This window comes from Pipistrellus kuhlii, unplaced genomic scaffold (assembly GCF_014108245.1).
Source record: "Pipistrellus kuhlii isolate mPipKuh1 unplaced genomic scaffold, mPipKuh1.p scaffold_m20_p_4, whole genome shotgun sequence".
In the NCBI taxonomy this organism is placed as follows: domain Eukaryota; kingdom Metazoa; phylum Chordata; class Mammalia; order Chiroptera; family Vespertilionidae; genus Pipistrellus; species Pipistrellus kuhlii.
The window spans coordinates 72,013,752-72,037,941 of NW_023425540.1; the positions used below are offsets into that span (position 1 = coordinate 72,013,752).

General features: G+C 49.2%; 1 protein-coding gene across 15 annotated transcripts in view; it reads left to right on the forward strand.

The window, feature by feature from the left end:
* Positions 1 to 24,190, forward strand: part of CUX1 (cut like homeobox 1) — a 349,872-nt gene that overhangs the window by 262,981 nt on the left and 62,701 nt on the right. For 3 of the 15 annotated variants that reach the window (XM_036408962.2, XM_036408960.2, XM_036408955.2), the window contains 8 exons: positions 3,179 to 3,367; positions 12,368 to 12,426; positions 15,697 to 15,745; positions 16,478 to 16,574; positions 17,870 to 18,235; positions 19,345 to 19,410; positions 20,903 to 21,004; positions 23,074 to 23,909. In XM_036408962.2, coding sequence (XP_036264855.1) covers positions 3,179 to 3,367; positions 12,368 to 12,426; positions 15,697 to 15,745; positions 16,478 to 16,574; positions 17,870 to 18,235; positions 19,345 to 19,410; positions 20,903 to 21,004; positions 23,074 to 23,909 — 1,764 coding nt within the window. Of the gene's footprint in view, positions 1 to 3,178; positions 3,368 to 12,367; positions 12,427 to 15,696; positions 15,746 to 16,477; positions 16,575 to 17,566; positions 18,236 to 19,344; positions 19,411 to 20,902; positions 21,005 to 23,073; positions 23,910 to 24,190 lie in introns of all 15 variants that reach the window. The other 12 variants (XM_036408954.2, XM_036408951.2, XM_036408967.2 and 9 more) reach the window with 9 other exon arrangements.

Sequence of the window (24,190 nt, forward strand, 5' to 3'; positions counted from 1 at the left end):
TATGTTTTCTAAAGCCCCCAAGTGGTTCAGGTGCAGCTGGTTAGAGGCCTATATGGACACGAGGGGACCTCTGGTCCTGGGCCTCCTCAAATCCTCTCAGTAGGTAATTATCTCAGCAGCATCCGAGCCGCCTGGCCCCAACCTCTCAGCCCCCTTCACCCCGTCATGCAACCTCCTTTCTAGCTCCGTCCTCAGACTGAGAGGCCCCAGCTCTATCATCCAGGCACAGGCCTCTCCACCTGCAGCCTGTTAATTTCTTTCTTAGTTTCCCATGTGTCTTCCCAGTGAAACAATAAGGATGTCCTAGTGTATGAGAGGAGAGTAAGCCACGTTTGGGCTTGGAGTAGGGTGATCTTTTCTATTTGATTTCCAAGGCCTTACTGCTTTGGAGCATATCACCTCATCTCATTTAGTTTATGCAAGACACAATGGTTTTTGCTATGTTATAAATGAGGAATCTGTGGCCCAGGGTCCTGAGTTAGTTCACACAGTCACACAGTCAGCTTGTGGCCAGGCCACACTGGGCCTCCGGAGTTTAGCAGATGGTCCTCTGGGACTGCCTATGCCAGGTTCCCATCTTGCACCCACATTCAACACCGTTTCTTTACATATACAGGCTGGGGCAAAAGTAGGTTTACAGTTCATGTGGAAAATAATAAGTATAAACTTCGTGTTTCATACATTCACAACTATAAACCTACTTTTGCCCACCCTGTATTGTTTGAACCTCTTGCCCCTTATATAGTAACTTGCCTGTTGGAAAGCCCAGATCACCTTTTGGCTTATTTTACAGACTCTTCTCCTAAGAGCATTTAAACAGTTTTTATTCTGGCATCCGTCAGGTTAGAAAATTGATAAATAAGTTAAATTAGATAACATGGTTCATTCTACCCACCCTGAGACCACCCTCCCTGAATGTCACTCCCCTCACCAGTCCAGGCAGCTCTGGCACCCGCTGATTCTCCAAGGCAGAATCACCAACATGCCCTTTTCTGAACTGGCCTCTAAGCATCAGTCTCTCCTTGTGCCAGCTTCGTGCCCTTTCCAACCTCTGTGCCCACCTGTGGCATATCCTCTGGAATGGAGCCCCCCTTCCTTCTGATGAGATCCACCAGCCCTTTCCCACTGTGCCCTTCTCTCCCTCCTTGGGGTTCACCTCCGCATGCTTCTTTCACTGTTCTAGGTGCTAACCCCTGGCACTGCCAGGGGACTCATCTTAGGCCCCTGACCTTGACCTGTCCAGTGTGATCAAGGGTGGTGCTCCCCTAACTCTGTGGTAAAGGAGAGTTTTGTTTTTATTTTTTAATTTCTAATTGATAGTATGCAAATCAAAGAAACAGGAAAGAATCGTTTCTTTGCACATAAAACTTTACATTCTTAAATGGTAGGGGCCTTAGTTTGCCAGGAGGGAGATGTGCAAAATTATTTCCCGGGGTGACTCACTGTCCCCAAATGTGAAAACCCACATCGTGCACAGAGTGGCATGGCTGTCCCTGCCACCTGGGGCTGCAGCTGCCCTTCCTTTTTTTTTTTTTTTTTTTTTTTTAATCCTCACCCGAGGATATTTTTCCCTTGATTTTTCTTAGAGAGCAGGAAAGACAGAGAAATATTGATATGAGAGAAACACATCAATTGGTTATCTCCTGCATGAGCCCTGACCAGGGCCCTGGCCTTCAGCTGAGGTAAATGCCCTTGCTCGGAATTGAACCTGGAACCTTCGGTCCACAGGCCGACACTCTATCCACTGAGCCAAACAGGCTAGGGCGCAGCTGCTGTTTTCTACTCCAGTATGGGCAGGATCAAGGAGTGAAGTGAGCCCAGGCCTGGTATCTCGGTTGCTTAGAGCTCTGTCTCAATATGCCCAGGTTGCAGGTTCAGTCCCTAGTCAGGGACACGTAGCAGATGACAGCAAGGATGATGGCATTCATTCTACACTGCAGTGTGAGCTGCCCTGAGTCTCTGCTGTCACATACAGATTTATCCTCCCCATTCCCGTTGCCATGCCCCAAAGTATATCCACCCTGCAAAAAAGCTTCCAGAATCATTCAGGAGCCATCGTTACTTTGGTTCTTAGGAAGTGGAAGTACAGATTTAATTTTTTTCTTTTTTTTTAATATCTTTTCCCTGTTTTACATATTTTTCACAATGAACAAATTGGGGAAGGAGGTAAGTTTTTAAAAAAATAAATCATCATACCCTAGCCAGTTTGGCTCAGTGGATAGAATGTCAGCTTGCAGACCAAAGGGTCCTGAGTTCAGTTCCAAAGGGCACATACCTTAGTTGCAGGCTCCTCCCTGGCCCCGGCCCTTGTTGGTGCTTGTGCAGGAGGCAACCAGTTGATGTGTTTCTCTCATATCAATATTTCTCTGTCTTTCTCTCTCTCTCTTCTACTCTCTCTTTAAAAAATCAATGAAAAAATATCCTCAGGTGAGGATTAAAAAAAAAAATCAATCATCATAAGAATTTATAAGCAAAGGAGCCCCAAATGTGCATCTTCCACATCTCTTAAGTCTTATTAAAATGCTGACTCTAAAATTCAATTTGTCAAACAGCATAGCATCTAGATAGCTCTGTAAGGAACCGAAAGACATTGAGTGCTGTCTGGTGGGAGAAGATCTGACTGTTTTGGAGCCTTCCGGAGCCTTCCCATTTGTCATTGCCCTGGCTGAAGCACTCATCCCCAGCCACCAGCAGGCCCTTCCTGTTGCCTCCTTTAGATCTTTGCACAGATATCACCATCTCATAAGGCTTTTACTGACCATCTTATTAAAACCCCAACGGCCTCTCTCAAGTCTGACCCTATGGCCTCTTTTTGCTTCAGCTTTTCTTTAGCACTTTATGCTGCTAATAAATTCATTTAGTGCACTCACTCACCCACCCACCGACTAGAAGCCCTGTGAAGAAAGGGATGTCCACCGTTTGTCCACTGCTCTGTGCCTGATACTCATAAATGCTGCTGAATGGACAAACCCGATGGATGGCAGCTCATCATGAGGATGGAAGGGTGGTGTGGGGAAAGCAGTCAGCAGGTCCTTCCAAGCAGGGGCAAGAGGTAACGTCTTACCATGAGCTCACCGTCCACATCCTCCCGTCTGCCTGTTTGCCGTCGTTGCCAGCACAGCTAACCCTGCACCGGCCTGAGCTGGTGCAGTTTTGTCATTTCCTTTCTCCTTCCCAGGAGCAGGCCATAGAGGTGCTGACCCGCTCCAGCCTCGAAGTTGAGTTGGCCGCCAAAGAGCGGGAAATCGCCCAGCTAGTGGAGGACGTGCAGAGACTGCAGGCTAGCCTCACCAAGCTGCGGGAGAACTCCGCCAGCCAGATCTCCCAGCTCGAGCAGCAGCTGAGTGCCAAGAACAGCACACTCAAAGTAAGGGCACCATGGGGGCTGGCGGGCAAGGGAGGGCTGGATGTGCACGTTCGTACCCTTTGCCTTCCTCCGCACACGGCCCTGGAGGCAGCTTGGGATTGGCCTGCATGGTGGTTCTGGCTTCCCACCACCCTGAGAGCTCTTCATGGATGCTTCTGCCCAGCGTCTGGGACACCCAGTGGGTTTAGTGACCATGGCAGGAGGCCTTGTCTCAGAAGCTGCCTTCTTGGCCCTGCCTTGATCGCACAGGTATTCTTATTTTAGTGGTCTGCAAAGGCAATGGTTAAAATTCTATCTCTTTTAAAAGCAAAAGTAACTGCATGGATATTTCTTAGTCTGAACTCCAACCATCAACAAGCTTTTCCCTCCAGTCAGCACAGAATGACAAGGCATGAGGCGCCCTGGGGCACCACAGTCAGAAGCATGGGTGTCTAAATTCCATCAGAGTTCTTTTGTGGAAGGCATCACATCAGAATTGCCAACAAATATGGCAACCATGAACCTCTGTGGGCTTTGAACCCCCTCTGCCAGCTCCAACCTGGGCAGCATCTTCAGCACTTGGTAGAAACCCCATCCTCAATGCCCTCCCACCCACGTCACTACTTCTCCACCTGAGAGCTGCAGCTGGCATTGCTGCACCTGGAGGCTCTGCGTGCTTCTTGAGTGGATAAGAGTGGCTGTCAAGTTCGCAGGCCGTCTGCATAAACATGCCATTAGTCAGCTCCGCTGGGCTGCCCAGGCACACTGAAATGTGAGCTCTGCCTGTGCCCAGAGGAAATGAAAGCAAGGGGTTTCCTGAGCCCCTTGGGCCATACTCTCAAGCTGCAAGATCATTTTTTATCCCTCAGGCCTGGGCTGTACCACAGCAGCCCAAAATGTGTTACTCCAATACAGCCCACACAGTTGGCCTCTTTCCTCCCAGGCAGAATCCCAGCAGCCCAGACAAAAGCTAGATCCTCATGGGATTTCTCATAACTTTGTGTCCCAAATGCAGAACCTGAAATATTTCTCATTATATTGAAATATATATACTTTATTTGAAGTTACTTAGTGTAATTTGAAGATGGTCCAGGAACCCTAGATTCCTAGCATGTCAGAGCCAGAGAGCCTCCTCAGAGTATCTTACCACACAGGCTCAGCCCCTCCCAGGCCAGACGTTCCTCCTCCCCACTCTGCTGTCCCTCCACGAGGCCCACTTGGGCCTCCTCCTGCCCCCACTCAGCATCCGTTTGTGGGATGCATGATCAAATGAATGAATGAATGAATGAATACCAAGTATAATCATTGTATGCTAAATAAGGTGGATCAAGCTTTAATTATAAAAATGTCAGGACAACTTTTTCTTATATAGAGTAATTCTGGAATGTAGTCAGGGCCATCTTGATTTTTTTCCATTGAAAGTTTTCTTCTTGATACGTGACCATGTTTCTGACCCAGAGTTAAGTTCCCAACAACTCGCTGGTACTGGCAGAGCCCACAGCCAAGAAACTGCCAGGTGCCTGGGCTTCTTGGAGTAGATAATCCTGTGACTGGGAAGATGTCTGAGACCTGGTCACATTTGTCATCAACCATGGCATTTATTTCTTCATTGTGTCTTTTTCTCTCATCAGCCTGCTCAGTGAGTACTAGTGCTCATTTTTTATTTCTAGATTAAATCTAATTTTCTCGTTACAGCCATTTCTATCCCTAGCATTGGCATTATTATTAGATAATTTGCCTTTCTCTCCTCTGTTACCATTAAAGGGTTTGACTCAAATGCATTCTGCATTGGGCTTCGTAAGAGGGAGGCTGTAGACCTTGCATTTTTTATTCTAGAGCAATTTCTTCTAAACCAGTTAAGGTTTAATGTTTGCCTTCACAAAAAATGAAACACAGTTTTCACAAATGAATGTTCTTTATCCATATCTTGGGGGAAATCTTTAATACTGTGCAGTTAATGAAACAATTCGGCAATACTTCTTCCAAAATTATTGCTCCCTTATCTTCATCTGATCTAATAATCAAAACATATCCTCTAGTAACAAGACCTCTCTAGTTTTAATTATCTTAACCCCTTCTCGCCAGGAGTGAAGACCTCCCCAATATCGAACTGCACACAAAAGACATTAGCCTTCCCCTAAGGAGTAAGGTTAATTGAATGAGATACCTTCCCAGGGCTCCTTCCCCCCCTAATGTGTATAATTTATAGTCTCAAATCTAAACTGCAGGGTCTAAGCAGTGGTACAATTATTAGGAAAATATTTTATGAATGAGGCCTATCAAATTGACAGTCTGATGCTTTTGCAACAGGGGTCTGTGACCCAGCAGTGGTGGCCGCACAGAAGCAGCAGCAAGCTGTCCTGAACTTACTGGGGCTCTCCTCTCTTACTCCTCCCCCCCCCCCCCCCCCCCCCCCCCGCCCTTTCTTTCTTGGTCCATATTGTCCAGCTTTGGGGACACTGTGTGGCACTCAAATTGGGATCAGTTTGAGGATGCGGCAGCTTCCAGCCACCTCAGCATCTTGGAGTTGTGGGTGCTTTGCCATGACATTAACAATGGCCTTTGAGGCAAATGCTAATGACAGTCACGGGTGGGATGGGGGAGGTTGGTCTCACAAGGGCAGACGGCATAAGGGCAGAATCTTTAGACTATTGAGATTATGAGAGTCGTCTCTCTGCCGGCACACTCTGTGGTGCTCTCTGTAATGGAATGGTTCTGGGGGCTAATTGGTCACCTGCTCTAGCACCTTGAAGCTCACAATCTCTATGAATGAGATTTCTTCCCTTCACTTAGACAACTGATTTGTAATGTTTTGAGGCTAACTTGACAGTTGGATGTTTACAGTCTCTCCCTCCCCGGGTTTCGCTTTTTCAAGCCAAGTTCACCATAAACGTTATCACTCCATATACAGTGGTGCGTCCTCCAGCCTTCAAATAGACATGGAAATGGACTCAGAAGCAGGAGATGTTTCCTTCTGCCTTACAATGCTACTTGTAACATACAATTCTGTATTCGTAATTAATGAAATAACCCATTAATTCTTGATAATTCTATTCTGTGGTCTTCTGTTGGGATACTTTAAAACAGAGTCAGTATAGCCCTGGACGGTGTGCTCCGTGGTAAGAGCATCAGATTGTGTGCACACAGAGGGTCAAGGGTTCAATTCAGATCAAGGGCACACACCTAGGTTCAGGTTCATTCCCCTTCCCCAGGGCATGTGCGGGAAGCAACGGTTAATGTGCCTCTCCCTTCCGTTCTGTAGAGGATCGGTAGAAAAAATATTCTCACTCCTTGGGTGAAGACAAAAATAAAATAATTTTTTTAAGTAGAGGCAATATAATTAGGCAGTCACCTACATTATTCTCACTATAGCACCGAAAACATTGCTACCAAAAGCTTCCATTTAAAATTACATTTATAAGAAAAGATAGCTAAAAGGATGCCATTCTCCCATAGAAAGAAATTACATCTTTGGGCAGGTGTATTACAGTGACCTGCAGGACTGTCTCTAAGCTGTGCATGCCTCCCCACCCTCTGGGCCCCTCACCCCACCTCCTGACGTGCTGGTGGTCCTCTTGAGCCACTGTAGAGCATGCTGTGTCCCTTAGGAGGTTGGGATGGGAACAAAAGACTACTTCTCTACAGTCATTCCATGCCTTTAATTCTGAACGCTGCCTCTTTGGTTACATAAGTTTCTTCACCAGGCAGTGTGTTGACTCTGCATAAAGGCTGCCCTCTATAATGTTTTAACAAGCATCTTAGCAACAGTGCAGTGTATAAAGCTCTAACTTCCACATCCCATTTGACACTCACAGGCAAGCGGTCATGACGATCGCTGCTTTGTGGAGGAGGTCACTAGGGTTAGGGGAGGCCAGGCCCTGCAGTTTCTAGCCCGGCGCTGTATGTGGGAGACCCACATGTGCCTCCACTGCACCCACCCTCCACCATAGAGAGACTTGCCCTGGGCGGCAGGGGCATCTGCATCCTGAAAGCAGAGGAGCCTAGGACCGACCTCCCGGAGCCTTGCCCTGGTTGGGTCTTGAGGGCACCGTGAGCAGATTGGAGGAAAGGTCAGTGAGCTTTCCATGGAGAGGAGGAAGGCAAAGATGGCACCACTCAGAGAGAGCAGTGGTGAGGCCCGGGGGAAGCAATCTCCAGAAACCAGAAGGGCTGTGCTGGAGGTTTCAGTGGTGTCCTGTAAATCGCTGTGAGCCAGAGGGTGTTACTGGAGATGCATCAGGGAGCTCACGGGGGGAATCTACGATGAATCCTCTTACAAAGATGCATGTGCTCTCGTCACTTGGTGAGTAAATCCAGGTTTTTCACTTGCATAGTCCCCAGCTTGCAGCACCCTTAGCTGACCACGATTACAATGTCCAGATGGCCTGTATAGGGCCAGTACCCTCCTGCTGTGTGATGTCACCATTCCGCCCTGTACCTGGGTCACACCTAGGTCACAGCTGGAGGAAGTTGGAGGCGACCTGTGACCCGGTTACCATAGAAGGACTCCTCTTTTATCCAGAGCCACCCTTCTCCCGCCTGCAGCAGGCGCTCCAGCATAACTGTCACTCTCCCCGCCAACTCCCTTTCTGGCTACAGTCTCCTCTTTTCGTCTCAAATTCTCAGCATCCATGTGTGCACAGCGCCCACCCAGCCATCCCTGGGCTTCTCCCCCTTGCCCAGCATCTGTAGATCCTACCTCTCACCGAGGAACAGTGGGGACCGGAGGGGGTCCCCGTTTAGGTGAAAAGGAGGCATACACTACCTAGTCCTGGACCCCAGAAAATCTGTATCAACCCCAGGAGCTCTGCCTCAAACTCCTGCCCTGGGCTAGGGACCCCGGTCACACTTGATCAGCTCTGACCGGTGGCCCCTCAGCCCAGGGTCCCAGGTGAGTGAGTACCAGGCGTATCACCTGAACTGCCAGTCTTCAGACAGCACTGCTAAGAGCCTGGCTCCGATCATCCTGGAGGAGGAAGGTGGAGCTGTCTGCGGACTACACCATAGTCACCTCTCTGGCCCACAGTCTGTTTTATTGCAAAAAGGGGTTGCTGTCTTGACCCCTCGCTGTGCAGCCTGGAAGATGAGGCCTTCCCCAGGTTCTTTGTATTTGTGTCCCGTGCCAGGGGCCTCTTAAGTTGGTAGCCCAGAGCATGGAAAGCCCTGTGGCACAACTAAGATAGATACCGTTTATAAGTGCCTAATTTGCTACACACCAAAATACTTTGCATTTTAATTAAATTGTCTTATATTTGAGTCTTAGCCAGGAATTTAAGAACTTCATATAGCGTCCTCTCCCCTACAGGAAGCCCATGCCATTGTCTCCCCTTTTCCTTCCCCCACAGGCCTTCATCTCCTAAACTCGAAGGAAACCCACAAGATTTGCAACCAGGGGAGCAATGAGCAGCACAGCTCATCCTGGCCTAACCCCCTTTCTCTGACTTCCCAGTGAACCAAAGCAACCCAGCCTAGGCTCTCCTGTTACTTCTTCTGTGTCCTTCTTCATTTCACTGTCCCAAGTGTGTTCGCTGCGGCCAGTACAGTCACAGCTCAGCCAGGCTGGAACTGAGCTAGCAACCTGTTTCTGTCATGTGGCCATTTCTCGCCTGTCTGTATAAAGCCCGTGTGTGTTGCTCAGATAAGTACCTTTTCAGGAAGATAATCTGGCTTCCAAAGTCTGCATTCATGGAACTGGATGTGGGCTGCCTTTCCTGCCATCAGCATTTAGGAGCCAGAACCGCTCCAGGCACCTGTGTTCCTCCCCCATGGATCTGCCACAGAACAATGGGGACATTGAGAGATGACACTGGGATGTGGAGAACGTCATAAACAGAGCTCCTGAATTCAGAACCACAGAGCCTCTTCAGAAACAATTTAGTCACATTCAAGGGTAAAGTAATAATAGCTAGGGTAACAATAACTGCCATTGCCAAGTGCTTTTCCATGTGCCAAGCACTGCACTAAGCACTTAATACGCATTATTTCATTGAAGCCTCACAGAAGCACGGTGCTGTGTGCATCACTGCCCCCATTTATGAACAAACTGAAGCCTAGAGAAGTTAAGTGTGTTTTGTGAAGGTCTCCCTGCATCTGCGAGGTGCCGCCCAGCCTGTGAGGCTCAGCATGGCTTTGCAGCCGGCACTGCCTGGCCTCAGCACACCAGCCTTTCACTTCCTCCCCGAGTTGCTACGGGCGAACAGGGTGGCCTCCGCTCTGATGAGGTCTGATTGTAGAACTCAGTGATTATTTTTCTTCCTTCGGTCAGACAGATAGATGCCTCTGCAGGGTGCTGCAACAATTAAGTAGATGCAGAACCAAGCATAGAATTGGGCCTACCTGGTGAGCATTAGCAATTCTGATAGAGAAATCTTTGTCCAACGAGAATGGCAGACTGAAGCACCTGTTGCCCTTTCCAAATTGAGTCTTGGAAGTAGACTTTCCAGGTACTCAACAAGGAGTTTCTGGTCAAAGAACTGAGATGAGGACATTTTGTCTTTTTTCCATGATGGGCATTTACAGTGTCAGAGGCCAATGCTCAGCCCCAACCTATGCTTCCTGGCACTCTGTGGAGAATTCTGTGAGGATAGGCTGAAGTTCTCACAGGTCAGGACAAGCTTGGTCAGACCTCCATCCATTTGCCCAACGAGCAGAGACATCATCAGTTTTATAGGCGTGGTCTTGAGTTCCTAATTAAAGTGGTGGCAGAAATTTCAGTGGAAGCTGTTTAGTTCTCAGTGAATGCTTATACCTAACCAAATTACAGACTCCAGTCCTAGAGTCTTCTGATCGGGGCCAACCTCAGGTCTGCAAAAAAGACCTGGAATTGTGCTCTCAGAAAAATAGGCTGGGACTTGGCAATGGTAATGGTCCCACATCCACGGCCCACCATGCCAACATTTGCACCAGGTCCTTGCCTTTGCGCCCCTTAGTTAAACCCTTTAAGGTCATTGCTGCTATCCCATTCTACGGACCAGAAGTTTATTAACATGTCAAGGTCACCGAAATTGCAAGAGGCAGAACTGACTCCAGGTTCACTGACATGCTGGGTTCTGAAGTGCTCCATGTTTTCCCCTCTCGCTTCCTTCCTTTCTCCTGATCTCTGAACATGACCAAGTTTTATGTGTATCGTATCCAGCATCAGTGAATTCCTCAATCTGAAAAGTGTTTCTGTATCCCAGCAGCACCGGATAATCTTTTGTTTGGGAGGGTTGGCACATTAGTGCTTCCTGCTATTCCACCATAAAGAGAAGAATGAAGTAATCATTTTTTCATGAGCACCTTCTGAGAATCTTTTGTCAGAAAATGAGTGCATGCTACCCCCTGCTTGATTATGGCTGAGAAACCATTATAAACATAACGTTGGCAAGAGGTCTTATAAAGGAACTAGGGCAGCACAATTTTATGCAATGGAAAATACACCAAACTGCCAGTAAATGCAGTAGAAAAATGGACTAAATGACTTTTGTTTACAGAACACCTGAATTCTTGAAACAGCAAGCAGGGTGGGATTCAGGCAAATGTCCAAGTTGATGGCCACATGAGCATCTCCTCCCTCAGCTCCAGCATGTTCCCCATTGGCTCTAAACTGAGATTGCAGTTGTGGCTGGTCAGGCCAAAGGTGCCTGGAGATGGGGAGGTGCTCTGATTCAGGCCCAGGAATTTGTTCACCCGGGTTTGGAAACACACTAAGTAATTAGAACCCTTCCCCTCAACCTGGGTCTTTGTGTTTTTATTAAGCTGCTTATTTCCTCTACAGAGCTCCCTAGTGGGGACAAAAAAGCAGACTAGTCCAAAACACCTTCATAGAGGGAAGCACCGTTGCTGACCTCCCTGTGCCAAAGGCTGTCCTGGCAGGAAAGCCTGTCTAGCTCTGTGCTGAAGCCATCAGTGAATACCCAGCGAGCACACAGACTCCACCGGAGCCTATTAGAGCAGCGCCCTGCTTGGGAAATGTGCTCACTCCCCTGCACCCCAGGGCAGAGCCCCTCGCCTTCCTCTGCGGGGCCATCAGGATCTGCTGGGGCCCTGTTGGCCAGGGCACCCTCGGAGGCCCTCCCCACAGGGTTCAGAGCTGTCACGGAAACACTGACCACCCAGACGAACAGGCTGCTGCTCCTGCAAGTGCTTTCTCCTGGTGCCTGTCTGATGGCAGCCTCCGCAACAGAGGGGCTGTATCTTTGGTTTGCAGGGCCCCACAAGGGTGTTGGCAACTGACTGTATGTATCAGCTAGCCAAACGTGGCTTGTGAAAAGCCACTTGCTGTTTTTACAATACTAGGAGAGCATCTCTTCATTCTGTTTGTCATTTCATGGTATTCGTACAAAATGGCCTTTTCCTTATTGTTTTCCAAATTTTATGTTGCAGCCTTATATTGACTGTGTGAGGGTGTGTGTGTGTGTGTGTGTGTGTGTGTGAATTCGTGAATGCCTGTGTCCACTAACATATGTGCTCACACCAGACCACAGAGTGAAGAAAAAAAGACGACACCACACGTTATCAACTTTCATTTGTACATTTTTGCATTGCCTCTCAGGGACCGCTGGATGCTTTACAAGGAATGTAGTCAGTGAAATCATTTGGGCTGCCAGAACAGGATACCATATATTGGGGGACTTATAAACAATAAACACTTATTTCTCTCAGTCCTAGAGGCTGGGAAATCGAAGATCAAGGCACTGGCAAATTTGGTGTCTAGTGAGAGCTCCCTCCTGACTGCTTATTTCTCTCTGTGTCTGCAGAATAGAATAGGCGAGGGACCTCTTTGATCCACTTTTATAAGGCCACTAATCCCACTCATGAGGGCTCCATCCTCATGGCCTAATCACCATCTCCAGATCCATCACAGTGGAAGTTAGGATCTCAACATATATGCATTGCCAGGAAGGGGGGTGTGTGTGTGTGCGTGTGTGTGTGTGTGTGTGTGTGTGTGTGTGTGTGTGGCAGAAGGACACAAACAGTTTATAGCAGAGTCCATTGACCTATTTCAGACATGGCAACTAATAAAACCCTCTCTGTTTTCAGCAACTGGAAGAAAAACTCAAAGGACAGGCTGACTATGAAGAGGTGAAGAAAGAACTCAAGTAAGTATGAGACGCCTGCTCAGCCACTCATGAGCCAGAGCTCGCGGGGACACTTGCCAAAAGCACCGTGGCAGTGAGCGGGCAGCCTCAGATCCTTGGTTGCAGCATCAGCAGACGCTGCACCACAGGGCCGTGTTCTGGGCCGCCCTGGGTGTTTGCCCTGAGGCCTGTGCCTGAATTATTGGGCTTTTTATAAAACTGTGCATTTTAAGTAGACCAGTATGCACAGAATTGGAAGTTATTGCCATTTTAGACATTATAAAATAAGAGCTTGTTTTTCAGTTATAAATCCCCCATGCCGAAGCAGAACAGGGAAACTTTTCCAACCGAAAGAGTACCCCTGGCCTCCCACCTCCCTGGCTGCCTAGACTCCAGGACTTTCATCTCCCAACCTCCAGTTTCCCACCCGAGAGGCAGCATCTGAGAGTGTTGTCCCTTCTGTGCTAGTGCTACATTCTCAAGCTCAGACACTCCCTCCTCAGGGCCCACCACCCAGCCTGGCCCTCCTGCCTCAAACTCCTTCCCCAGGGCCTATTCTTGGCCTTCTTGCGGCTCCCAGGCTCTGGGCCCTAACCTGTCCCCCAATTCTAGCACCCTCCAAGCTCACAACCTCCTCCCCTCGCCTGCAGCTCATGGGCAGCCTCCTCAGAGAGCACACAGCCTGGCCTCACGGAGTCTGCCCTGGGCTTCCCCCGCCTCCATGGCCAGGTCATCAAATCCTGGTAGGAAGTCACTGTGATGTGTGAGCCAGTCCCTGCAGGCTGTGTTCTCTCCGCTGCTGCCTTGGCTCTGCCTCTGCGCTGCCCAGGGATCCTGGTGTCCCCACCTGAACCTTCAACTGACACCCTGGTGCTCTGCCCTGCAGAGGAGACAGACACCCCGCATCTTCCCCCTTTGCCTTGAAATACTCCTGTCCCGGCTTCTCCTATCTCCAGGCTGACCCCTCCACCTGGACCCTGACTCCCTTCCTACTCCTTCCTGCTATTCTATCAGCTCCTTTCAGTTTCTTCGTTTAAAATAAGTATATACAACTCGCTTGGTGTTCTTAATCCCGCTCCTCGGGTCTGCTAGGAAAGCCCATTAGGCCTCTCCAACCTTCTCACCGCCACGTCCAGGAGCCGTCCCTCAGCCATGACCCCAGCCTCCCTGGTGAGGTGCCTCCATGTTCTTTGCTCAGTCCTGTGCAGCCTCACTCCCTCTGCCACACAGCCTCTGCCAGGACCTTCTTGGCCGACCTCTAACCCTCTCTATAGCTCTGGTTTCTTCAAACCCTTTACTCTCCCTCATCCCGTTTCCAACTCAGGGATGTATATTTTTTTTTTTACCAGGTTGACCTTCTGTACCTGCCTTCCTATCCAACCTTCCCTTCCTTTCCATCTTCTTCCCTCCTCAAAAGAAAGAAAATGTGCTCCATCCCCTAGTGTTGAATCAGAGGAACTGATGTGAAGGCCTTCACCCAAGACCCCGTCCTCCCAGGCTGAGATCAGTCCCACACCCCCAATCCGACTGCCTCCGTTCCCAGGAACCAAGGCTCCCTGACTCCAGCCTGTAGCTCTCCCTGGTCTGTTCCTCCTGTCTACCCACCTACTCACTGGCCCTCATTCCTCCCAGAGCACCCTTCCACCTTCCTGCCAACCCTCTTGTCGCATCTGCACACCACAGCCCCCACCAACACGTCAGCATCTGACAGCCACCCCACTCAGTGGTTTTCCTGATAAAATGTGTCCTTGGCCTCTCACTTCCTAGTGATTTCAGTGCTTTTTCAGAAACGTGCTCATGTTTTCTTCCCATCTATGCCGGTGTTTCCACACCCTGCCGTGGCCGCTAAAGCATCCTGTTCCTTCAAGGCCCAACTCAGACTCTTAACTCCTCAACAGACAGACCTTGCCTCCAGCCTGATGAGGTCTCTCCTGCCAAGGGCCCCACCGTTTTCTCTTTCCCATGCTCTTTGGGTTTTGTCTTCCCCGAAAGAGCCCATACTGTTCGTGAGGATGAGGAGAGGAGTGGTTCTGATTCTCCAGTGTTGGGCACATAGGTCCTCGGTAAATATGTTAACTCCATGAAGAGACACCGGTGTTTCACTATGAACTTGGAGACAACATCTTCTCTTACGTGGTCCTGAGGAAGCTCTCAGGCAAGCATAGAGTTGTGAGCAACCTGGTGGCCACCGAGAAAGAGCAGGTTCCAGGCATCTGTCTGGTGGGTGAGGCCAAGTCCTTTAGTGTTTCCTACAGCGCTCCGTGAACTACAGCTACACGGCCTGCCCACACCAGCTCCTCTAGTGCTGTTCATCAGCTTACATGACAAGGGACACCACGAAGGCACAACCAGTGGGAAACTAAGAGCAGTCGGCTGCTTGCTGATCCTCGTGGTGGCTTGGCAGAAAGTGGTCTCCCGGGACCCTTAGCATTTTTGCACACTGCTCTTCTAGTGACACTTCCATGAGCTTAAAGAGGCAGAGGCTGACGTCATGGCTTTGAGAATGCTGGCAGAACTCGGGTGGCCCATGCCTGAGATGCACAGCCCACCCTCATTAGCACCTTCCCTCCTTCGGGAAGTGAGTGTGTGAGGGGAGCACTCACTCATTTGCCCTTTCTTCCCCAATAGACTCACAGAAAGAAAGCAATGTCCATTTTAAAGAGATACTGGAAACAGCAGTTCTGGGCACCTAACCTCACTCAGCTCTCCGGCTTGTTGAAACAGGCTAGAGACTGGTGTGATTTCAATGATAAGGAGAAATAAACCTGCTCTCCCACATCTTTGCAGTGATTCTCCTTCCCCAGCCCAGGGCTGCAGAGAAGGTCTGTGCCAGCTTTTGTGTGGGGCCATGCTCTTTGCCCATTTCCCTGTGCCCAGGTGCCAGCTACAATTGAGCATATAGGGTGATGGCCCTATATGGTGCTCAGATTTCTCTCTCTCTCTCTGTCTGACTTCCTTGTACCAACGCTTTCATTCCCACTAAGCTTTACAAATACATTCCACTTGCATCAATGTTATGCCTGTGTTCAGCTTTAAAATTATACTAGGAACAGACCTGGTGTGATTCCATATGGAATGATTTACATGCCGGGCAAGAAACTTTTGCTGGCCAACTGCTAGTTGAGTAGTTATTCTAGAGACATTATCAGATTATAATGCTGCCAGGGAAGTTGTTAAAGTTGTCAGATCCTTTGGTCCCAGAGAACAGGAAACTGAGATGTTGATGCTCGTTAGTATGGCTGTGAACAAAGGTCAGAGCAGGAAATAACCGCCCTGTCTTGCTCTTCACAGTATTCTGAAGTCCATGGAGTTTGCACCGTCCGAGGGAGCTGGGACACAGGTACATTTGCTTTTAGTGTGTATGAGTGTCAGCATGGCCATGTCACTTTTGTCTCTAGGCAAGCTTCATTATCTCGATATTTCTGTGAGACCTCTCGCCCTTAGCTGGCCAATAATGCCTCATGAACACTTAACCGAGTTAAAGCAATTTGTCTTTATTTAAAAAGAAAAGTTAGTGTTTTCCAAACTGGTAACTCATTTTCAGTGAAATTGTGATTTAAGTTGGTACTAAGAACTTGAAAAAAACAATTTCAGATTGTGTTAAAGATCAGCCTAGAAAGGCTGGCTTGGGTCCTTTTATTATCTACAGAGGCAAGGTGACAATAGCACTTGATAATCTGGTAGCCAACTAAAATTTAAGTAATCTCATGGAATCCTGCTCCTGATGCCTATAACACTAACTCTTTGTGGCTGGCACCTTTACAATGACTTTCTGACAGGTATATGGCTTTGCAGCCAATACTATTGCCAGATGAGACGTAGGTTTAGACCACTTGAATTTGGGGATAAAATAGAGAATAGTTGTCTAGAAGAAGAAAAATTATTTCAACTGGAATGAATTATTTTGGGAAGGAACCTGAGTGTTTTCCATGCGTGTGTCAGTCACCATCGGGAGAAGTCAGATTTCTGTAACGTGTTTGGTGGGAAGCCGTGGAGCAGTGTGGACGCAGGGTCTGAGGCCTGAGGAGTGGGGAGTGGCCGCCCACAGTGAGCCCCACTCTGCCCTGTCTAGGACGCATCCAAGCCCCTGGAGGTGCTGCTGCTGGAGAAGAACCGCTCGCTGCAGTCCGAGAACGCCTCTCTGCGCATCTCCAACAGCGACCTGAGCGGTAGGTTGACAGGCTCTCACGAGCCCTGCTCGGTCCCTTCCGGGGATCGAGGAAGAGGAAGGTGTGAACCGTGAGTCTGGGCCGATGCATGACGGGAACATCACCAGTTGATGAGAACTGTGACTAATAAGTGTTTGGTCTCCTCGTCCTCCTCACTGCTCCTCTCCTCCCCCACCCCCGCCTGCTTAAAGTCGGTCAAGGTGAGACATGTGGCTGCAGAGTGTCTGCGGAGGTCAGTTAGGGCCAGTGTTGCAGATCACAGGAGGGACACTGGAAGGATGTTGGCTTTCTGATCTTTGCCTAGTTGTGTGGCCTCTCTCTCGTGGTGTTCTGGGGCCTGCGGGCAAGGTCAGCCCTGCCCATCCAGGCTCCATGGAGCCTTTCTTCCTTCGTCAGGTTTTTCTTGGGAACACATCCCCCATCCTTAGCCTTTCTTTGCTCATCCCAAAATGGTGGCGTCACTGACTGCTTCTGGTTTTGGCAGCTGGTAAACCATTTAAAAGTGTCTTGGGCTCTGATGATATTTCACTCTTAAAATGTGCGTGCCTTCGATCGAGTGGACTCGGTGCAGTGCATTCGCCTCCGAGCAAGTGGTGTGAGAGAATCTGTTGGTCCCAAAATGTCAGTGTTTGCTGCTCCTCAGGTGGGGCTCTCCTGGTAATAGCTCAAATGCCAGAGGCCCGCGACTTGTCAACTCTTTACTGTGTGTGGTACCGGCTCCTTGTCACTTCAGGAGTTTGAATCTATGTCAAGGGGACTCTCCAGGCTGCAACGTACAAGAAAGGTGCAAACATGAAATGCATGTTGCTTGTTTCCGGGGGGCCTTGTTTGGCTGATTTAAAAATTCAATTGAAAAACAAACCAACACTGCTCATTGGCCCTTGTAAAATATGCACTTTTTTTCCCTATGTGGGGCAAACTTTGCATTTTGGTCTTGGTTTTTTTTCCCTTTTGAATCCCCCATAATGCATTATGTTTGCCCTTCCTTGTAGGGTCAGCCAGGAGAAAAGGGAAAGACCAGCCTGAGAGTCGGCGTCCTGGACCTTTGCCGGCGCCCCCTCCTCAGTTGCCCCGCAACATGGGGGAGCAGGCTTCCAATACTAATGGTACACACCAGTTCTCACCAGCGGGGTTAACTCAAGACTTTTTCAGCTCATCCCTGGCAAGCCCCAGCCTACCCCTGGCTTCTACGGGAAAATTTGCACTAAACTCTCTCCTCCAACGACAGCTAATGCAGTCCTTCTACTCCAAGGCCATGCAGGAAGCAGGAAGCACAAGCATGATTTTTTCAACAGGTCCATACAGCACAAACTCCATATCTTCCCCAAGTCCATTACAACAAAGCCCAGATGTAAATGGCATGGCCCCGTCTCCCAGCCAGTCAGAAAGTGCTGGGAGCGTCTCCGAGGGCGAGGAGATAGACACTGCAGAAATCGCCCGGCAGGTGAAAGAGCAGTTGATCAAGCACAATATTGGACAGCGCATTTTTGGACATTATGTCTTGGGACTGTCTCAAGGGTCCGTGAGCGAGATTCTGGCCCGGCCCAAACCATGGAATAAACTGACCGTTCGCGGCAAGGAGCCTTTCCACAAGATGAAGCAGTTCCTCTCGGATGAGCAGAACATCCTGGCTCTTCGCAGCATCCAAGGCAGACAAAGAGGTGAGAGACTTTCATGGGTTGGCACCAGCGTGTGAGCCTGTCACAGAGTGCTGTCTGTGTGTCTGTGATGAAACATTTGTGCATCACATCACATAAAATTCTCTTCGGCTCTGCAATTTCCAGAGTTCAAGGGTCAACTGGCAAGAGTAAAAGTTGTTAGATTTGGGAGATCCAGCCTCTTGAAACCCACTCATCACTTCACGTGTAGTAAACTCAGTATTTCAGTACTGTGCATTGAATCGGTAGAATTACTTTACGTACATTATCTCGACGTGTTTAGTGTCCAGTGATCGATTGGCCTTGGGTGCTGGCCTCACTTGAGGAGGAGTCCCTGAGGTACCAACCAGCCCTAGAGCAGCAGCAGCAGCTGGGGTCCATCCTCACACAGAGCTGCTTCCGTGGAGAGAGTGTGTCCTCTCTCCCGCCACACAGAAGGGGGTGTGTCCTGTGGCCAACTCGCTCCCGGTGCTTCCGTTCTATTAAGTGATTTATTTAGCATTATAAGCCAATCATGCCTGCCTTGAGTTCAATACATGAAACTTTCATTAAAACCCCCTCCTACCCCGCCCTCCATAAAAAGATAAAAAGTCAGTGTGGTCCCTAAATTGAAAGAATTCCTTCCCTCTCTAACAGCAGGGGATCATTCTGCTAAACCAACAGTGATAGATAATCTTAGACACATTTGAAAAACATTGAAATTTAGGCTCAAAAACAAATCAAAGGGAGAATTCAAACAACGTCAAATTTTCACAAAGCACATCGAGGTTTTTATGGCGATGGTAACTGTCTTTGGGTGATTCATGTGAGCTTTGTCCCGGGGGCTGGTGGGCGAGTCACTTGGAGGCAGCGCTCCCTCTGTTTGCCCTGGTGGCATCGGGGCCGCAGGCCGCAGGCCCGTCTGATCTCCTTTTGCAGCAGAATCATGGCCTCTGAGGCCCATCAGCCAGGGAAGGGCCTCTCGGACTTTTCTAGTAGCTCCCAAATTGCACAGGAAACCCCGAGCCCTCTCGGTAGTCACAGGTGACTCAGATTTCATGTCACGCAGCCCATATCGTCAACACCACCATCCCCCTGATTGTTTTGTTCTTACCACACTTGTTTTTCAACAGAGAATCCAGGCCAGAGCCTGAACAGACTATTTCAGGAAGTACCGAAACGAAGAAATGGGTCTGAAGGTATGTTGCAGGCAGGTGTTTTTCTTTGCAGTTAGTAACCTAGGAAGCAGCATGTCCTTAGCTGTGTATTTGGGTTAAAACTGTGCAGTGTGATTCTGGCCTGGAACCTGATGGAAAAACAGATAGTAAGTATAAAACAAAGCACGGGTTCAAGTACACAAGGCCCCTTCCTTCTGAGCTGCCTGCACTCTACCGAGTGCGGAAGAGGTGGCCTCCACCACTAAGATTTAGTTTCTAAATAAGAATCCCAAATCCCATTAGATTCAAATTATAACTTTTCCATTTTCTCAGAAGCAGGTGAAAGAATAACAGTTGTTGCTCTGAGAAAAGTTGTTGCTCTGACTCAGGTGACTAAGTCAAATGAGATATTGCTGCTTCCTTGTACTGTCTTTTAATTCTGAAATACATTGAAGGTGCTATGGAGTGGACAAATTCCAATCATAATCAGTTTTCCTGTGGGTCCTGGCTAGCCAACCCCGACCACACTCCTTGGAGTGGCATCTTTAATGGGGCTTGGTCCCAGTGACATGTGGGTTTTAAATGATTTGGTGTGGCACTTTATATTTAGTAAGGTAGTGAAAAATTAAAAATGTGGATGGCTTCCAGAAAGAACTGGGGCCAGCCCCCGGGCCGTAGTAGCTTCAGTACATCTGTATTGTGGCTACTCTGCAAAGCATCACTGTGTAACCAAAAGACTGAATTCTTGTCCTTTAGGGATTTCTGTAGGCTCCTCTCCTCATTCATAAATTAAAAAAAAAAAAAAAAAAAATTACTGATCTTAGAGAGAGGAAGGGAGAGGGAAAGATTGATAGAAACATTGATGGGAGAAAAACATCGATCAGCTGCCTCCTGCACACCGTCTACTGGTGACCAAGCCCACAACTCAGACATGCACCCTGACCAGGAATCGAACCAGTGACCTCTTGGTGCATGGGACGATGCTCAGTCCACTGAGCCACACAGACTGGGCTCATTCATAAATTTTTAAAAGACAGGATGTGATAATAGATTGAAAATTTTAATTTAAGCCTTTAGCCTCTTTGTACATCAAAATGATTAATAGGTAATCAGCCTCAACCTTTTACCCTACTTTTCCATCTTTCCTTTGGGATACCATCCTCAAATACACGTACAGAGCCTTGAACATAGCCCCATGTCAAACCAGTTATTGGAGTTGCTTTTAAATGATTTTCTCTCCCTGGTCCCAACACATGGGTGTCCCGCTTGAGTAAATGTGAGAACTTATCCCACTGGCCGAAGAGCATTCAACGTCAGGTAGATTCAGCACGAAGCCCTTCCTGCATGGGGTCACGGTACCTGCTGTGAAGTTGCATGCACAGCAGGTACAGGTAAATGGGAGGCCATATCTGCCTCCTTACCATCTCCAGCCTCAACTCCTGTGAGATCTGTTGATCAGAATGACATCTTTGTGCAGCACTGGTTCTTGTTCCAGGTATGGGTTTGATGTCATTGGTGTGGCTTCTCCTTGCAGGTAACATCACCACCCGGATCCGAGCCTCAGAGACGGGGTCCGATGAAGCAATCAAGTCTATCCTGGAACAAGCCAAAAGGGAACTGCAAGTGCAAAAAACTGGTATGGGTTCCACTGTTTTCCAAACTTAATTAGAATATTGTCTTGGGCATTCTGGTCAGCAGTAGTTAACTTTTCAATTTAAAAAAAGGCAGAATGTGTGTTTTCATGTATTTAAGCAAGTGCTGTAGGTCTTTTGCTAATAGTTAACATTCTTTTTCTGTCATTCTTGAACATTGAGTCAATAGGTACCCATGTTCTAGGATCTTGTTGACTTGCTTTCATAGTTCTTTTTTAAAAGCAATATAGCCTTTTTATTATTTGGATATATATTTAACCAAACACTACCATAAAAGAATGGGTGAAAAATAAATTCTTAACAGCTGCTTTTTGGAATGAATGCTGCTAGGAAGAGCAGGGGGTTTTAGTAGATGGATGTCCTCCTCTGCAGTCCAGACCTAGTCTGCCTCAGGACTGGCCCCGAGCTTCCTGAGAGCTGCCTCCTCTAAGAGGAAAGAACTCCCACACTTCAGCGTTTCTCTGCTCGAGTTTTGGAACGAGAAGCGCGCCACGCCATAGATTCAGCTCACACCGCTGGGGAGGAAACTGGGTGCCGGAGTTATCTCAGGCACGAAGCCCTGCTCTGCAGAGCCCTCCTGCTCCTGCTCCTGCTCGGCCTGGCTTCAGGCAGCTGTGGCAACTGAGGACGGGCCACCTCCATGATCAGGGGGTCCTCTCCTCAGGCTGCCCACTCCCACATTGCTTGTTCAATGGGTGAGCTCAGTGCTAACTCTGGGAAGCAGGCCTGGGCTGGGCATGTTTAGCTACCTTAGCCTAGGTCTTCAAACCAGTTCCTCATCACAACCCTGGAAAATAGATTTTGTTATCCTATTATTCCTGGTTAATTCGCTGAAAGTTAGAATAATTTGCCCAAACTCATTAACTGGTAGACTCTGGATGGAAACCCTGATCTCTCAACTCCTGTCCCAGCACTTTGCCCTCTGGTGCCACTTGCCTCCTTCCAGATATCCCAGGGTGGTAGGAAATGACTCCTGTGGGATCAAGCCTGCCAATGGATAGTACTTTCAACTTCGTATGTTCTCACCCTCAAGGCTAGAGTTGAGGTTTAAGCCAGTCCCTCCTCTGGATGGCAGAACAAACAGAAAGCTTGGCAGGGCACCCCAGGCAGCATAGGAGATACCCCCGAACTGAGGGCAAAAGGCCCACCTCGAGGTGTATCATGTCTCCTGAAGATATGGTACTGCCCTCACCCAGAGGACACTGTGAGGGTCATGTGAGTTGGAAAAGGGAGGGCCCTCTGTTAACCAGGAAAGTTGAGTCCTCAGAGGTATTAAAGGTTGTCACTATTGTTCGAGGCATTTTCCAGCATCATTTAAAGGAGAAGAGCCCCTTTGTATGACTTCCTCCCCCAGATATGAAGGCACATTACAGAGCTGGCTCAGCCAGAGGGAGCTTTCAGCCCAGCACCTCTCAACTAGGGCTCCCTTTGCAGTCCCACACTTGCTTCTCAATCACTGGGGCCTGGGTGTGTGCATCTTAAGCGCAGCTGGTGATTCTGGTGCACAGCTCGGGTTAAGAATCCTTGATCTAGTCCATTACCCATCCCAAATTTACAGATGGAAATCCTGAAACCCAGTGATGCCTTGTGATTCCCCCAGATCACAGCCCGGGATCCCTACCCATTGCCCCTCGTTGTGGGGCTTGGGTTGCTGGCCACACGACAGTCACCCACCCAGAAGAGAATCTGGGCTAACCCAAATACGGTCCCTTACACTGGGAGACTGTTCTCTCGTCAATACTGTTAACACTGTTACTAAAGTTTGACAAAACCACTAGAATTTTAGAATATAGAAAAACTACAAGAATTGTTTTACATCATCAGGGAAAGAAAGTCCAGGGTGAGTGTGACGGACTCCCTCTCTCTTATCACACAAGATGCATGAATGTCTCCCTGATGGGGCACGTGCTGGACAAATAGAGCCATGCAGCTCCCCAGTAATCCACACGTTGTGGCAGTCAAGTTAGGAAGAAGTGGAGTGAAAGCAGCATGCTCCCCTGGAGAGGTGGCGGCTGGGCCACCATCTGATCTCCTGTGTGTTTGTTCCGTGCAGCAGAGCCCGCCCAGCCTTCTTCCACATCTGGCAGTGGGAACTCCGACGACGCCATCCGCTCCATCCTGCAGCAAGCCCGCCGAGAAATGGAGGCCCAGCAAGCTGCCCTCGACCCCGCCTTAAAACCAACACCACTGGCCCAGACTGACATTGCCATCCTGACCCCCAAGTTAATATCCACCTCGCCCATGTCCTCAGTGTCCAGCTACCCTCCTCTCGCCATCTCCTTGAAAAAGCCCGCCTCCGCCCCCGATTCCAGCACCCCCGCTCTGCCCAACCCCCCTGCCCTCAAAAAGGAGTCCCAGGACGCACCTGGACTGGACCTCCAGGGAGCCACCGACCCCACACCGGGCGCCCTGCGGCACGTGAAGAACGAGCTGGGCCGCAGTGGCGGGTGGAAGGACCACTGGTGGAGCACCGTGCAGCCGGAGAGGAAGAGCAACCCTCCCCCCGAGGAAACCAAGGCCGAAGAACCCGGCAGCGGGAAAGAAAAAGGTGGCAGCAGTCAGGCGAGGGCCGAACGCAGCCAGCTCCAGGGACCCTCCTCCTCCTCCTCCGAATACTGGAAGGAGTGGCCCAGCGCCGAGTCGCCATACTCCCAGAGCTCAGAGCTGAGCATGACCGGAGCCAGCCGCAGCGAGACACCCCAGAACAGCCCCCTGCCTTCCTCCCCCATCGTACCCCTGTCCAAGCCCACCAAGCCCGCTGTCCCTCCGCTGACGCCTGAGCAGTATGAGGTCTACATGTACCAGGAGGTGGACACCATCGAGCTCACCCGGCAGGTGAAGGAGAAGCTGGCCAAGAACGGCATCTGTCAGCGGATCTTCGGGGAAAAGGTGAGGAATTTGATTTGGTCAGTGCACATCACAGCGGGTTTTCCCATCTGTTTTCATTGCTTAGAACTAAGTATCTAGAGGACATTGTTGTCACCCATTGCATTAACCAATGAGTATAATGGGTTGTCCACTCCCAAACTTCTGGGACTGTTGGCTGGTGAATGTTCCCTTTGCTGCATCCATTGGGGACCAGGATCTGGGCTAGACCCTCTCACCAACTGTGCTCCTTTAGACCACTTAGTCCCACTGTGAGGGGGATGGTAACGTTGCCGTTGGACAGC